The 15,295-nt window shown below is 36.1% G+C and overlaps 2 protein-coding genes across 2 annotated transcripts; both read left to right on the top strand.

The window, feature by feature from the left end:
• The first annotated feature begins 7,292 nt into the window (after positions 1-7,292).
• Positions 7,293-13,619, top strand: LOC133881819 (glutamine synthetase leaf isozyme, chloroplastic). Its single transcript, XM_062320864.1, has 14 exons — positions 7,293-7,569; positions 8,929-9,188; positions 9,295-9,334; positions 9,465-9,568; positions 9,649-9,697; positions 9,803-9,909; positions 10,223-10,310; positions 10,428-10,556; positions 10,642-10,716; positions 11,348-11,401; positions 11,482-11,519; positions 12,272-12,431; positions 12,539-12,599; positions 13,167-13,619. The coding sequence occupies exons 2-14, from the start codon at positions 8,935-8,937 to the stop codon at positions 13,304-13,306; spliced, it is 1,299 nt and encodes a 432-aa protein (XP_062176848.1). The 5' UTR covers positions 7,293-7,569; positions 8,929-8,934; the 3' UTR covers positions 13,307-13,619.
• Positions 13,620-13,917: 298 nt separating this feature from the next.
• LOC133881828 (membrane protein PM19L) lies at positions 13,918-15,295 on the top strand. Its single transcript, XM_062320876.1, has 4 exons — positions 13,918-14,184; positions 14,270-14,489; positions 14,724-14,769; positions 14,860-15,295. Exons 1-4 carry the CDS (start codon positions 14,058-14,060, stop codon positions 14,977-14,979), a joined length of 513 nt encoding a protein of 170 aa, XP_062176860.1. The 5' UTR covers positions 13,918-14,057; the 3' UTR covers positions 14,980-15,295.

Raw genomic sequence — 15,295 nt, 5'->3', positions numbered from 1 at the left:
CTGGGATGCCAAGAATGGGGTGATCCCATGAGGGTCGCCAGCGAGGACGCTGGGTCCCAAGGGGGGGTGATTGTGACGTCCTACATCGCCTGGGAATGGGGATGTGCTTATATCTATAAATGCACCCTTTATGACACAACTCGTTTTAAAGCCGTGATGGCAATGAACCTATCAGAACTCCGCAGTCAAGCGTGTTGTTGCGAGAGCAATCCCAGGATGGGTGACCTCCTGGGAAGTTCTGTTTGGGGAGCCAAAAGCGGACAATATTGTGTCATTTGGGGTGGGTCGTTACAAAAAGAGGTATTTTTTAAAATATATATATACTAGTGTATATAAATGTTAGGGGCAATGTGGCCTCTTTTGGGATGCAGCCTTAGACGGAAGAAACAAAAAGATTGAAGTGGAAGCAGTTGTGCGTGACAGTTCAAGAGAAGTCTTAGTGGCATTATCCACGAGAGTTCTATATATTAATGATTCTTATGTAGCAAAGGCCATGGCTGCATGGAAGGCTGTGACTTTTTTATGTGAAATGCGGTTTCAGCAAGTGATCTTTGAATGGAATTCCATGATCGTGGTTACTGTATAAGTTCCATGTTGGAGTAGGTTCAGCCAGCTCATTAAATACACCAAGATAAGGATCCACAGCTTACAAGCATATGATGTGAGGCACACTCGACAGGATGTCAACAAAGCAGCCCACCAACAAGGCAAGTGAGCATTGTTGAAATTGTTAGATCAAGTCTAGCTTTGAGGAATGTTTTCCTTCCGTGTTCATATTATTGTTCTTGTTGAGCAAGAGTTTTTTTAATTAATTTTTAATAAAACCACTTTTGTTTAAAAAAAAAAAAAAAAAGGTGGAAGAAAGCAGGGGGGCTCTAAGGACAACAGCCTTACTTGGTATGAGTTAAAGTAATAGTGTGATAATGACTTCGTAGCTTTCTTTTAAACTTCATTGATGTGAAGGGTCACCCTCCTTACCAAATGGTTCCACTGAGATCATGTTGTGCGTTAGAGTTTTGACTCAATTGAGTTGCCTCACCCACCCACACACGTATGCAGCAATATGAGTTTTTCACTAGCTACCCTAATTAATTAATAGATATGTATGAGTTATTATAGGACAAAAATATTGTTAGGGTTTTTTCTTGTTAGTTAGGAAGCCTATTTAAGATGACAGAGGGTTAGGGTTCTTACATTTTTCAATTAAAAAATAATAAAAAAATAATTTTTTTTAAAAAAAAAACTTAAAAACTCAAATAAATAAAATAAATAAATAAAACTAAAATTTTATTTTTTTTAAAAAAAGAATTGGGTATTTGGGGGGTGGCTTGCAGGCCACCCCCTGGCAGCCACCACCCACATGCAAGCCACCCCCCACAAACACCCATATTTTTTTTAAAAAAAAAAAATTCAGTTGTTTTTATATATATATATTTATTGAAAAATGACACGTGGCAGGGGTATTATATGCATATTTCGACAAAATTGACATTTTTGAAACGTTTTGGTAATTTGAGAGGCCAGAGTTCAAGCGTTGACAGTTCGTGGGGCCAATTGAAAAACGACTAGCAATTTGGAAGACTAAATTGTAATTTTTCCAATTATTAATTTAGTTTTGAGCCCCTCCCTTAAAATTTTAATTTCGCCCTTGGCACCTCCAACTATTGAGTGACACTCAAAGGTGTAAAGTTGAAAGAGTGATAGGTATGTCTTCCATTATTGATTAGATTCAATTTGTAAAGCATAGATCATCAAATGTCTATAAGAGAGTTTAGTAATCTTATCATAAAATTTTAACATGGTATTAGAGCATGGATGCAAATGCTATATGCTTTCAATATTTTGATTATGCACATTATTAGATCTGTGGCATGCTGCACGACCCATAATAATAAAGTTTCTGCATGTTTCTTTTGAATCTTGTTGATCACAGAAACATGCTATCCAACAGGCCCCAACTTCATCATAGTTCTTCATTTTCTTTGCTTCTCAAGAAACTTGCCCTTAGACATACATGATCCTCGTTCTAACTTCCCAAATATTGTTCTAAATTAGTTTCTAAATTACTATTTTTCAATATATACATCTTCTGCAAAAAAAACATAAAGCATGTCCTTGATATAGGCAAGTTGAAGAGATAAGAATGGTTGAGGTTCATTTTTGTTGGAAACTTCGATTGTTCGAGCCCAACTTCGATCGTTCTTTGGCGATAGTTCAAAGGCTGTAGATTTTTAAAATAAATAAAGAGATATTCCTTTTAAATTTATTTGAAAAGCATTTTATTAAAACGTGTAAGAGGTTGAATTTTAGGTCATTTTTCTATTTTATTTAAATATAGGTATTAGGTATGAGAGGCATTATAGATTCAAAGTAAATTGTCAATGGTGAGTATTGGTGACATGGTTCAGCCTATATGAAGTATCTCTATAGGGTGAACTAGATATTCTTCGGCCTTTAAAATCTGCTCAACTAAATTGTAATTAAGTTGTTGTTGATTTTATAGACATTCCATAGCAAAATACTCATCATTTTACCAACCTCTTATGCTTTTCCTTATTTTGACTTTAAGATCTCAATTTTCAATTTGATAAATTTAAGACATGAGTTTATGCACATTCTAGATTCATGATATATGCTAGGTTTTCTGTCAAATAAGTATTAGAAATAAGTGTGAAATACTATTATGTCCCTCCAATAATTTATTTTTTAAAATAAAAAACAAGTGTAGGGCGCTCGCCCAAACTTGAGTGGCCACTGCCACCTTAAGAAACTTTTGTGTTCGAAATGAAAGTTCTCTTTTAAGATGATTTTGTAAAAATGTAATTTTTGTATACAGTTATAACTTATAACTTTGTTTGAAATTAAATTTAAAACATGCATGCTTTTATTTCACAAAAATTCATGCGCACATACATCCACATATAGAGAAACTATACGTATCTATGTGCTTATTTATTTTCGTAGGTTTGAACCACCCACACAAAAAGTCATGGTTCTACCCCTGATCAAAGTCTTTAACAATTTTTTTTTTCTTAATTGAGTAAGGAAAATAGTTACAATGGAAGATTCTTTACACTCTTGATCCGAAAGGAAGAGAGTGGACGATCCTAAAACCAAAAAATAGGTGAGCTCCTCAACAACATACTCAACAGGAAAAACAGTGCAAAAATACATATAAAGGGTAAAAAATTGGTCAAACAAGTGACATAGTCCTTTCAATAAAACACACAAAACGGTTATAGAAGTAAAAGATGCACAGATTAAGGCAAACCTATATAAAACCTCACTTGGAAACAACAAGCACCAAAAAGAGGCTGAAATTGAAGATGCACTACTAGAGTTCGATGCAGGGACTGAAGAAGAGAGAGAAACCAACACATATCCGGATTCAAAAGCCTCCACTAAATGATCAAACCACAAATAAGCAAAGAGATAATAACACGGTTGCCCAAAAAAAAAAATACAATAGAAAAATAACAGAACGCCAAAAAGCAGCTGGAGCGGCAAAAGAGGACGTTGGAGCCTAGAGTGAGCAAGACCACAGGCTAGAGAGGAGGAACCAAGCAGGACGACGGCGTGCTTGGGGCAAGAAGTGGAGGTGGAGGCTGAGCTGCAGCTAAGATGAAGTTTGGAGGGAAAAAAAAAAAAAAAACACCTGAAGGAGAGAAAGAAAAACAAGAGAAAACAGAAGGAAAGGGAGGAGCGAGGGAAAGAAATCCATCCCTCCTCCCTTTAGGACCACTAGAGGTGGAGGAAAAACCCTCGCAAGGAGGTGGGAAACCTTAGCTTACTCGTAGAGAGAAGGTGGAGAGTCTTTCTCTAGAAGAGAGAAGCCGTTAAAAAATCTATTTAATCGTCGTTTTGTTTCTTTTTTCTCTTTAAAGCCTTCGAACAACTGAACGCAAGTGCCCATGCATGGATATAGATTTTGGCTAGAAAGTTGCAATGGCTTGTTTGATTCGTAACTCCTGGAAATTTATTTATGCTCTACTATTTACCTACATGCTGCCTTGTGGTTAATTGGTGTAATGTTGACACTTTTTTCTTTTTAATAAAAAATAAAATAGTATAAAATTATATACATTATTAAATATATAAACTTTAAATTATGACCATAAAATAAAATAGACCGTATCCATTTCAAATAAATGAAACTCGTCCGTGGTTTGTATCATTAAGATTGTAGAAGGAAAAATACCACTTTTATGTCTTAACTTGACAAACTTGTAGAGAAATTCCATTTGGAATATTCTGAGAATTTTGGATTATACGACCGATACCCAAATATGCCTGGAATTTGGCAATATGGGCAACTTTTACATTAAAAATTGGATGTTATTCGTCAAAAGGATATGTTCTGCGCATAATCATAAATTAGAAGCTTTAAAGCAACCAAATAAAGAGTCTATTAAGCTGGCTGTTAACAAACAGGGCGTTACTAGAGCTTTCTGCCACGGCAATAGTTAATAGTTTGAACTTGGAATCATGAATCATCACTCCATGATCATCATCAACAAACAAAAAAATAATCATAATTTTCTTTTTACAAATCAATGTTTAGGAGGAAATTTGTAAGATTCCTTGTCCAGTGCTTCAAAAAGTGCAAAAGAGAGGTCATGAGCACCAACAAGTTCAACAACCATTCTCAAGCATTTGTTGGATAATTGCTGAAACACCAAGAAAGCTCACTGTCAAACTCAAACATATGCCAACTCGATTTGGTCCAAGCAACCCAAAAAGATATTACAAACAATCATTCATGTTCCCCCTCCTTTTTTTTTCTTATTTTTTTTTTTTTAACGAACAAACAAACTGAGAAATAAACTAGATACTAGGTGGAAAGGTTCCTACCACCTCTTGAAGTAGATGGTGGGTCCTTACCACTTATAATTGGAATTGAAGATAATGGATCGGAGGAGGATAAATGAGAATGCTACCAAAAAAAGATCTAGTTGTGGCCCAATGTGCCACGTGGTGGGCACAGAAGTTTGAATTTCTAATGATTTTGTGAGCTTTTCAAGAGGAATAAGCTGAGATGGATCCAATTGTTTTTAAGATAAGGGATGAGATCCTCCAATCTTGAGTAACAACAGGATTTTGGAGAGCAAATATGACAACTTGGGAATCACCTTTCAAGATCGATAAAGTGATCAAGTTGTAGTGATGATGCCATTGAGACAACTAACTTGGCTGCAAGGGCTTCTCCATAATTTGGTTGGCATGGAGGAGATAGTTGAGATACCATATGGAGAATATGGCCTTAAGAATTTCGATATATCGCAACTTGGGGTTGAGAATGAATCTTTAAAGGCTGTGTCAAAATTGATTTTCACTAAGGGGGTTTAGGAGGTAGCTATTTTTCTGGTAAAATGGGAAGAGAGGGATGCCAAGTATTGAAATGTTCCACAGTAACCATATTGATATGTTTAGAGATAAGATAATATCAATATTGATTCCTTCATGAGGAGATTTGTTTCGATAAAACTACAAGAGGTTACAAGCCACCGCTGCAAAAATCTAAAATTTATGATGTCCACTGGAGGCATATTCAGAGATGTCACTGGAGAAATAATCTGTTGAACCCAATTTACCATAGTATTGAAGTTGAAGGCTGAGGAATCTAGTGGCCAAAAGGAATACAGACATACAAAACGTGCAATAATGCAATTGAAAAAATAAAAAAAAGGTGATGAAGAGAGTCATCACCAATTTTGCAAAGCGAACCTTCCGGTAATCTATTTGGGAATGGCAATATAGAATTTATCTTGGAAGTTGTGGGAAGGATATTCCAAGCAATTTTTCACAGGAATAGTCTTAACCTATCATTTAGATTTAATTTCCAGAGAGACTTTTCCAAAATGGTTGGAAGGATGGTATAATCAACTTGATGATTAGTTGCCAAGATAGAAGGATATTTCGGGTAGGTCTGAAATTTGGTAAGGTTGGAAATTGGAATCCACAGGCTGTGGTCCATATAGGGAAATGAGAGTTGATTGAGCCTCGTAGACATGCACCAGATATGAGGACTGAGGAGTGATTTGCATTGGAAAATACCTTTCCTTTGAGTTGCCTTTTCCTTCTTCAATAGCGTAGACTTCATGTGTCAAAGTACGGGGATTAACTGACTTGTGGGGAATTCTTCCTTGAGGGCGTGCGCTTCACGTTGGGCCTTGTGGACAGGGCGGGCTTGGGTGTGGAGCGATCCCTGGTGGTCTTGGAAGTGGGGGGTTGTGGGCTTTTCTGGGAACCGATTCCGGGAGTGTTAGATGAGTTCGGCTTCTCGTGAACTCAGTTTGATTCAGCTCACTTAAATTTGATTCGGTCTTAGTTCGAAAAATAAATGAGTTGTTTGTAAACATAATAATTTCCTTGTATATTAAATGAGACATACTCGTATAAATTTGGTTCGGCTCGGACAAAGCTTATAAGCTCGACTTGTATAAGTTCGAATCGAATCATTAACTCGCTCGTGTGTGTGTGTTTTATATATATATATAAATGTATAAAAATATGTTTTATAAATATAAGATTCTATAATTATAGTGTATAAATATTAACATAGTAAACATAATATATGTAATACTACAAACATTCTATTTATAATGTGAAATATAGATCAAAGTTAAAATTGTATTGAATTTTAATATATTTTTTATTTTTAAAATAAAAATTATTATAATACTCCAATTGGGCTCGAGCTGCCCGAGCTCGATTGGAGGCTCTGCTAAGCTCTTAACAAGTCGAATTTGAACAACCCCTCAAAACTCAGTTCAAGCTCAAGCCCCTATTTTATGTTTTCTAGCCGAGTCAAGCAAATCTGGCAACCCCAAGCTCGACTTGGCTCGAATACAGCCTTACGATCTCCTATTTCAGTAGTTTTCCATTTCTTTGGACTATTTGTCTTACTTAAAGGGAATGGAATCAAGTAATAGAGGGTCGCATGCCTCCATTTCACCAAGTATTATATTTTTATCGACAACTATTACATGTTCAAAACTAGTGACTAAAATAAATGAAAAACTGGTTGGAAATTGTACACAAAAGATAGTCAAATACAAAATTCAGGAGTGGTTGAATCGTGTATTCGTGTATGTTAAAGTATAGGGAGCCCCAATGCAAAATTTTCCATAACCCGTGTCCTTTCTCAATCAAGGAAAAGTATTATATGAAAGTCATAGCCTTAAAGTAAAGAAGTAAACCATCTCTACTACTTTTATTCCACATTATTCAGCAAAACAAATACTTTAATCCCCATTCAAAGCTTTAATCTACAAATTATTCTACCTCCACTTGTGATGGGCTGGGGAGAAGGCTGTAGAGGGCGGAAACGTCGGAGTCTTATCTCAAAACTGTTATAATAACCCAAGCCTCTCTTCGTCCCTCCAAACAGAACAACAACTATTTTCCTCCACTCGTACACCACCCCTATCCAGTCAGGAAAAGCCAACACAACCTTTGCCTATCGACCACTATTTTAAGGATCCCCCACCCAAATAGCCACTTGTCTCTCCTCTTTCTCCTCTTAAAGGCAATTCCGGCAAAACCCATCAGCCATCCGGCATTCCCGAGGTATTTTCTTTGTCCAACTTTGCTTTGTACAAGTGAAATTTTCAAGATTTTGTGAAGTAATGGGCTGCTGGGTTTGTCAGGCAGACACTAAGGTGGCAATGTGTCTGACGCATTTGGTCATATAGCAGCCTGAATCTGGCAAACTGGTCACCAAAATTTGACACATACCTACCCTTTTCTTGAAAGTAAACATTTTTTTCTTCTTCTTCTTTTGTTTGTACATTACCCCATAATCTTAAATCGTTTGTTCAAGAGTGATTTTTAAGTCAAGTGCATGCATCATTATAAAAAGAAGAAACATATTATGCATTATCCCATGAGTGCCTGCTGGTGGGACTATAATCACCATTGGCTTAACTCTTTCTGAAGTTATTGAGCATTGCCTTCATCTTTTTATTTTATTTTTGCATTCAGTAAAAAGAAAGAAGCAAAGAAAAGAAAGCAAGTTGTGGAGAGTTTCCCTTTTTTAAAAATGATTCCTACGCATATCTGGTCCACATGAGGAATGGTTGGGTAGATGCCAATGGGCAATGAACAAATAGTCTATGGGCTCAGGAAAAAAAAAAAATTAATAAGAAGAAGAATAATAGTCTATGGATCTAAAAAGTCAACCATATAATAAATAGTCTATGCATCTACAAGTCAACCATGTTGAACTTCATATTTTCTCATTAATAATTTTCCTTCAAATTTGTCCTTGACAAACGTCACGTTTGACTTCTTTTAGTTTTATGTACTTTAAAACCAATTTTGAGTGCTTAATTTCTTATTTAGCTTAAGTGGATTTGATTTCATGATATAAGTTTTTTTTTCTTTGTAAAGGTAATTTAAGTTGTTAATGGCTATTCATGCCTCTGCAATGATTATAAATGATGATACCAAAATAGATGATGAGAAAGAGAGCAGAAATATTTTTAGTTGCTGGGTATTCATTTACATGACACACACACACACACACACACACACACACACACACATATATATATATATATATTATGAATGAAAGGTACTCATATTGTCCATACAATAATACATAATGTCCAGTGGGCAACCTGAAAAATGTAATGAGTTCCAGGCCACATCTCAATTATCCGCTCTATTGTTCAGATGGATAGTGGGAAAGATCCACTCATCCACACCCCTTTACACACACTCCATGATATACTTATCTTTGCTCATAAAAAAAGAAAAAGAAAAAAAAAAGGGAAAAAGTGAAAACGTGATAAGAACCATTTTACATGATATTTCATCGTTTATTAATGGTTTCCATAGGATTAGTACGTGTTCTGTTGTTGGATTTTTGCATGTATTAAACTTTTCAGTCTAAATCCAAAGCTGTTTATTTTCGGTGGGGAGCAGGTGAAAATGGCGCAGATTTTGGCACCCTCTACCCAATGGCAGATGAGAATTACCAAGAACCCCGCAAATGCAAGCCCCTTGACAGCAAAGATGTGGAGTTCTCTGTTATTGAAACAGAACAAGAAAGGGTCATATAAAAGCTCAGCTAAGTTTCAGGTTTTTGCTCTGAAGTCTGATAACAGCACTATCAACAGGCTAGAAAATCTACTAGATTTGGACGTCACCCCGTATACTGACAAAATCATTGCTGAGTACATTTGGTACACGATCTTTGCTTACATATGTTTGAGAGCAATTTCTGGTTCAGCTAGATCTATGTGAACACTTCCTAAATTTTAAGATAATGTCATACTCATTTTGAAACAGGATTGGAGGATCCGGGATTGATCTGCGTAGCAAGTCAAGGGTATAATAATGTTAATGACATGATACAGTAGAATGCAAGCGTCCATTATTTCTCAATGTTTGATTTTGATTTTTGTAGTTTAACATGTTAAACATTGATATTGTTGTTACTTCCATTTTAAATTTTTTAGACAATAGCCAAGCCTGTTGAACATCCATCTGAGCTCCCCAAGTGGAATTATGATGGATCAAGTACTGGTCAAGCACCGGGTGAAGATAGTGAAGTAATTCTATAGTAAGATCTTAAGAACAACATGACATTTTTCAATTTTAGTCTTTGTTACACCATAAGATTGACCTAATATTTTTCTTCAGCCCTCAAGCAATTTTTAAGGACCCTTTTCGTGGTGGTAACAATATCTTGGTAAGTAACTAGTTATATCTGAAGATAATGTATTATAATCATGGAAAAACTACAACTTTGAAATTGTTTGCTTTCTGATGATATTATGCATTGTGCTTTAAACAGGTAATTTGTGATACATACACGCCAGCAGGCGAGCCTATCCCAACAAACAAACGCCACAAGGCTGCTGAGATCTTCAGTAGCAAGAAGGTTGCAGGTGAAGTTCCATGGTAAGTTTCCTCTTATTATTTTAACTTAAATTTAGTATCCCATGCTTTACAATCAGACTGTTAGCGTGTGAGAGAGAGGCAGATTGCATCCACACTACTATGTTCAAAAGGCCTAATGTACAAGTAAATGTATATAGTTTAGTGTTAACATCCATGATCATGTTTTAACTCAACAATGATCATTTCGTTTCCTGAACTGGACATTGTTTATATTAATACATAGTGAAGAAGTACCATACTCGTATGTTTTTTAGGTAGTGAAATATATTTTACGAATGAAAATTGTGCTTATGATTTCTGAATAATAACTCAGGTATGGGATTGAGCAAGAGTACACCTTACTTCAAACAAACGTGAAATGGCCATTAGGTTGGCCTGTTGGAGGCTATCCTGGTCCTCAGGTGCTATGAATTTATATTTAGATAACTATGATTATAGGATTATGTAAATTTGATTGTGTTTTTTTTTTTTTTTTTAATGTGATACGAATGTATATGATACTTTTATGCTTGTTTCAGGGTCCTTACTACTGTGCTGCAGGGGCAGACAAGTCATTTGGCCGTGACATATCAGATGCTCATTACAAAGCTTGCTTATATGCCGGAATTAACATCAGTGGGACCAATGGAGAGGTTATGCCTGGCCAGGTTCTTCTCTCACCCTCCTGTTTCTTATCTTGTGTATGAAATCATGTTACGTTTATCACCATTGATTTTTGTGATTGACATGCAGTGGGAGTATCAAGTAGGGCCTAGCGTGGGAATTGAAGCTGGTGATCATGTTTGGTGTTCAAGATACATTCTTGAGGTAATCAATTCCTATTTACTTTTGGGGTATAAAGACTATAGAAGCCAGCATAACCAAAAAAGACCTTATTGGTCACAAGAGATCTATTAGAAACATCTGCTATGTGAAATGCAAGACACTTTCTAAACCTCAAGAAGTTCCATTTTGCTTATGCGCAAACTTGGCGAATTTGCAACTGCTATGCTAAAGAATTTTCAAAAGTCAATAACGTCAAACTTACAGTCAGGTTTTTGTCCAAACACCATCTTATTGCTCTTAGCCACTGGGTATTCTCTGTGATATCATTGTCTAGGAAACTTTCAATCAGGATATTAATAAAGAAACCTTTCTATTGAAAGCACAGTGCAGAAAAAAAACATGTCTTTTTTTTTGTCTGTTATATTTTTGGTGCTATTTTTTAGAACCTACAAGATTGTTATTATCTCAAACAAATGATTGACCAAAATAATTTATATACGCCGAATCAGAAATCAAGCATGTAGCTAACAAGTTGGGGGACAAGTAGTTTAGGATTTTCCTTTGATTGCCATTTGTTCATGATCATGTGCTGGAAGAAATGTCCTTGTGTGTGTCTAGGTTGGTGGGTCTGTTGTACCATTTACTCATATCTTGTTTCTCCTCTGTCTGACAGAGAATCACTGAACAGGCTGGTGTTGTTCTCTCACTTGATCCAAAACCAATAGAGGTAATAAACGCATATTATACATACAGCATTCCGTACTTTTCATGATAGATAAAGCTCTCATCACTTAATTGAATTCGCAGGGCGATTGGAATGGTGCAGGATGCCACACCAATTACAGGTATTTGACTCTGCTAGCTTTGTTTCTCATCTGTTTTTAGTTTGGCCTCTTTCTTTATTGATGTAGGACGGAATTTACTAATATTTTCGGCAAAAATGAAAATAGAAAAAATGTCCAAATTAATATTAGAGCAGCGCCGTTTGATTAGAAAATTACCTGTTCTCAGACAATGGAAGTACAAAAGAAAAGACTTGATCGTTAAGCCAGAATTTTATTTTATTTTCTTATTTACAATTAAGACTTTATTTCCTTTACTTATTAGGACTAGATTTGCTTTATTTATTTATTTTCCTTACTAGATTTACTATTACTACTAGAACTAGGTTTACTATTGCTACTAGGAATAGGTTTACTATTACTACTAGGATTATGTTTACTTTCTCTACAAGTATTTATCTTCTATAAATAGGCTTGCTTATTATATAAAAACTCAATCAATTGAATTATTATCAAATCAGAGACTTCTCTCTCAAATATTCTACGGAGTTTTATATTTCTTTTAGCCTACGGGCTTGTTTAATGTTTTTGGGTAGAAGACGAAGACACTTCTCCTTGAAGAATCAAAGACGTTGCTCTTTGATTAGTTACCTTAGTCTTCCACTACATCATTTATTTTGTTTCATTTTGTATCTCCTCTCTTCAGGCCCAAAAAGGGGAAAAGATAGGGATAGGATTCTATCAATCAAATCAATAATATGCATACATGGAAAGCATGCTAATTCTATGAGATATTCATTATTGTTGGTTCACAGTACAAAGAGCATGAGAGAGGATGGAGGCTTTGAAGTTATAAAGAAGGCAATTTTGAATCTGTCACTTCGCCACAAAGAGCATATCAGTGCCTACGGAGAAGGAAATGAGAGAAGGTTAACGGGAAAGCATGAAACAGCCAGCATTAACACATTTTCTTGGGTACACTCTTCTCCAAATCTATTTGTAATGAACTTAAAACAATCAGAGAATTAAATAAATATCTTCATAATTATATTTTCAAAATCTCTTATAACTTCAATCTGCAGGGAGTGGCTAATCGTGGTTGCTCGATCCGTGTTGGACGTGAAACTGAGCAGAAAGGCAAAGGTACCACTTCAGCAGTACTGCAACAATATTTCTCTTGAAGGCTCTAATTAAATGATAGGGAAAAAAGAAGAAGCAGAGGATCAATTCAAAATTCTACTTTTTGTCATATTCTAAATCCAAAGAAGACCAGTACTGGCTTTTTGATATCTAACTTTAATAATTCTCCAAAGATTAGGAAAGTGTTGCAATTCTTTAATTGATGCCACAACTATGATGACAAATATCATTTTAACTTCAGTGATTGACCGAGATTGAAACAGATCCATTAAAAGCATACATGACTTAGCAAAGTAATTCTTTTGAAACTAAAAGAAAGATGTTACCAATGAATACTGTAAATCCTGTGAGTCACTACCGATCTTTTGATCCTGGGAAGGTATTATAGTTTTTCTCGGTCAAATTGTTTACGTTTGTTTCAAAATGCTAATACTCTTCCCCTATTTTGTTTTCACCATTTGCTTTCTGACTTTTCCATTTTTTTTCTTTCCCCAGCTTTTAACTTTTTAATTCTGAAATTGTGTCTGTTTTGATTGCTAAACCATTTCATGTTGTCTACTACTGTGTTAGGGTACTTGGAAGATCGGCGTCCAGCTTCAAACATGGACCCTTACATTGTGACCTCACTACTGGCAGAAACTACAATATTATGGGAGCCAACACTGGAGGCTGAAGCTCTGGCTGCTCAGAAGCTGGCATTGAATATTTAAAGTGGATTGGTTCAACATTACCCTGAAGGCATTCAGAAGGAAATCACTGGAAATTAGTTAGCAGGAAGCTTTTTGCCTTCTAGACTTGTTAGAGCAGAGATCTGTTGTAAATAAGGGGTCTCGAAGTGAGTACTAATCTTTCATGCCCAAGCTTGTAGAATAGTTTCTCAGATGGAAGACGTCCTGCCCACCAGAATTTCATCATGAACACATTTGACAGCTTTTGTGCATTTTACTTCGGATTTGTGCATGCACCTTAAATGTTCTCAACCTCAGTTCTTCAATAATGACATTTTATGGCCATTTTACTCTACTTTTCATACCACTGATACTGTGGAATCTATAGCCATTTTCACCTGTTTTTATTTACTAAATGACGCATTTGAGTACAGGAAAACTTCACACAAGAAAGGAATAGAGAAAATATCCATTGTTTGTATAAGCAGGGAAAGATATTCCAGCTAAATAGCGAGGGATTCTTTTCCCTTCCATGAGGCAAGCCCCGCAATGGAATGGAATTTAAGCCGTGACTTTGAATTAAAGACACCCCATTTTAATTTCAAAAAGCAAGGAACATAGGGAAATAAAAAAATATATCTGGCTGGACCGCCTTCATCTGTTACTGCTTTCTGGCAAGAGAAAGAACAACTCCTTGCTCATTATATATCTATATATTCCTCTCCTAAGCTCAACAAGGGTAACCCAGTTGAGGTTTTTCTGCTCTACTTTTAAACAATATCAAAAGGCCAATATGGCGTCTGGAGGATCAAAATCAGTAGCCTTCATCCTCCTAATCGTCAATGTTATTTTATATTTCATTGTGACTGCGGTTGCTGCATGGGCGGTGAATCATGGGATTCAAAGGGCTCGCGAGACAGGTAGTTTACATAGTTTGACTGACATCATAAAACTTTGTAAATCATGTCACGGTTATAACTTGTTGTAGCATATTTGCATTTGCAGCATCCGTTTTACAAATTCCTGCTCGGATATTTCCAATATATCTCCCAGTAGGAAACATGGCGACCGGTTTCTTTGTCATTTTCTCGCTCATTGCCGGTGTTGTGGGCATGGCCACCTCCCTTACTGGACTCAATCATGTTGCCAAATGGGATGCACCCAACTTACACACAGCGGCCGCCACTTCTCTCTTAACTTGGTCACTCACTCTTCTAGCCATGGGGTATATATTTTTCTGCTCTTTTCTGGGTCTCTTTTTTTATTATTATTATCTTAATGACGTGAAACCCCCGAACCCACCTTCGATGGGACCGGCCGGGTAAACCCTGAATATCTGCCTGCGACAAGTATCGCTCAAGACCGGGGTGTTCGTAAACCGGGCATCTCCATGCAGGTCTTTCTGGGTCTCGTTTTCCTCTTACTGTTTCAGTTTCTGATATTGAATTGAATGGTGCAGATTGGCATGTAAAGAGATTGAACTTGGCTGGACAGATTCACACTTGGTAAGAAATTTTTTTAATAACCTGAAAACAAAAATAAAAGAGAAGATTATAATTAAAGGACATTTGTAATATTGTTGTATCAATATACAGAGGACTCTAGAAGTCATCACCATTGTGGTGACTGCAACACAACTCTTTTGCACGGGTGCTATCCACGCTGGGGTTGAAGAAATTGCACGACGTCATAGAAGCCTGATTGGGAGAGTTTGAGCTCCAGGGTGCTGCACTGCTTATCTGTTGATTGCTTTTCAGACATGTACATATCTCCATGACTGAGGATTGATTGGATTGTGAATGATTTCGGTTTTTTTTTTTTTTTGGGTTTTAAAATGAAAGTTTCAAGTGCTGGTTGTAAGTCCATTGTGTTGATCTTAATTGGACCATTTGGAGTGTGATATCAATATGATTGAACAAAAGGAGGCTTATCCCATGGCATTCTGTCATTTAGTGAAGAAAATTAATTTGTTGGCTCTTGGCAATATTTATTTGCATAATAAAGCTTTATTTCACGTTGGATCGTAGAAAA

This window comes from Alnus glutinosa, chromosome 1, assembly GCF_958979055.1.
Source record: "Alnus glutinosa chromosome 1, dhAlnGlut1.1, whole genome shotgun sequence".
NCBI classification, from domain to species: domain Eukaryota; kingdom Viridiplantae; phylum Streptophyta; class Magnoliopsida; order Fagales; family Betulaceae; genus Alnus; species Alnus glutinosa.
This window is presented reverse-complemented; position numbering and strand designations above follow the sequence as displayed.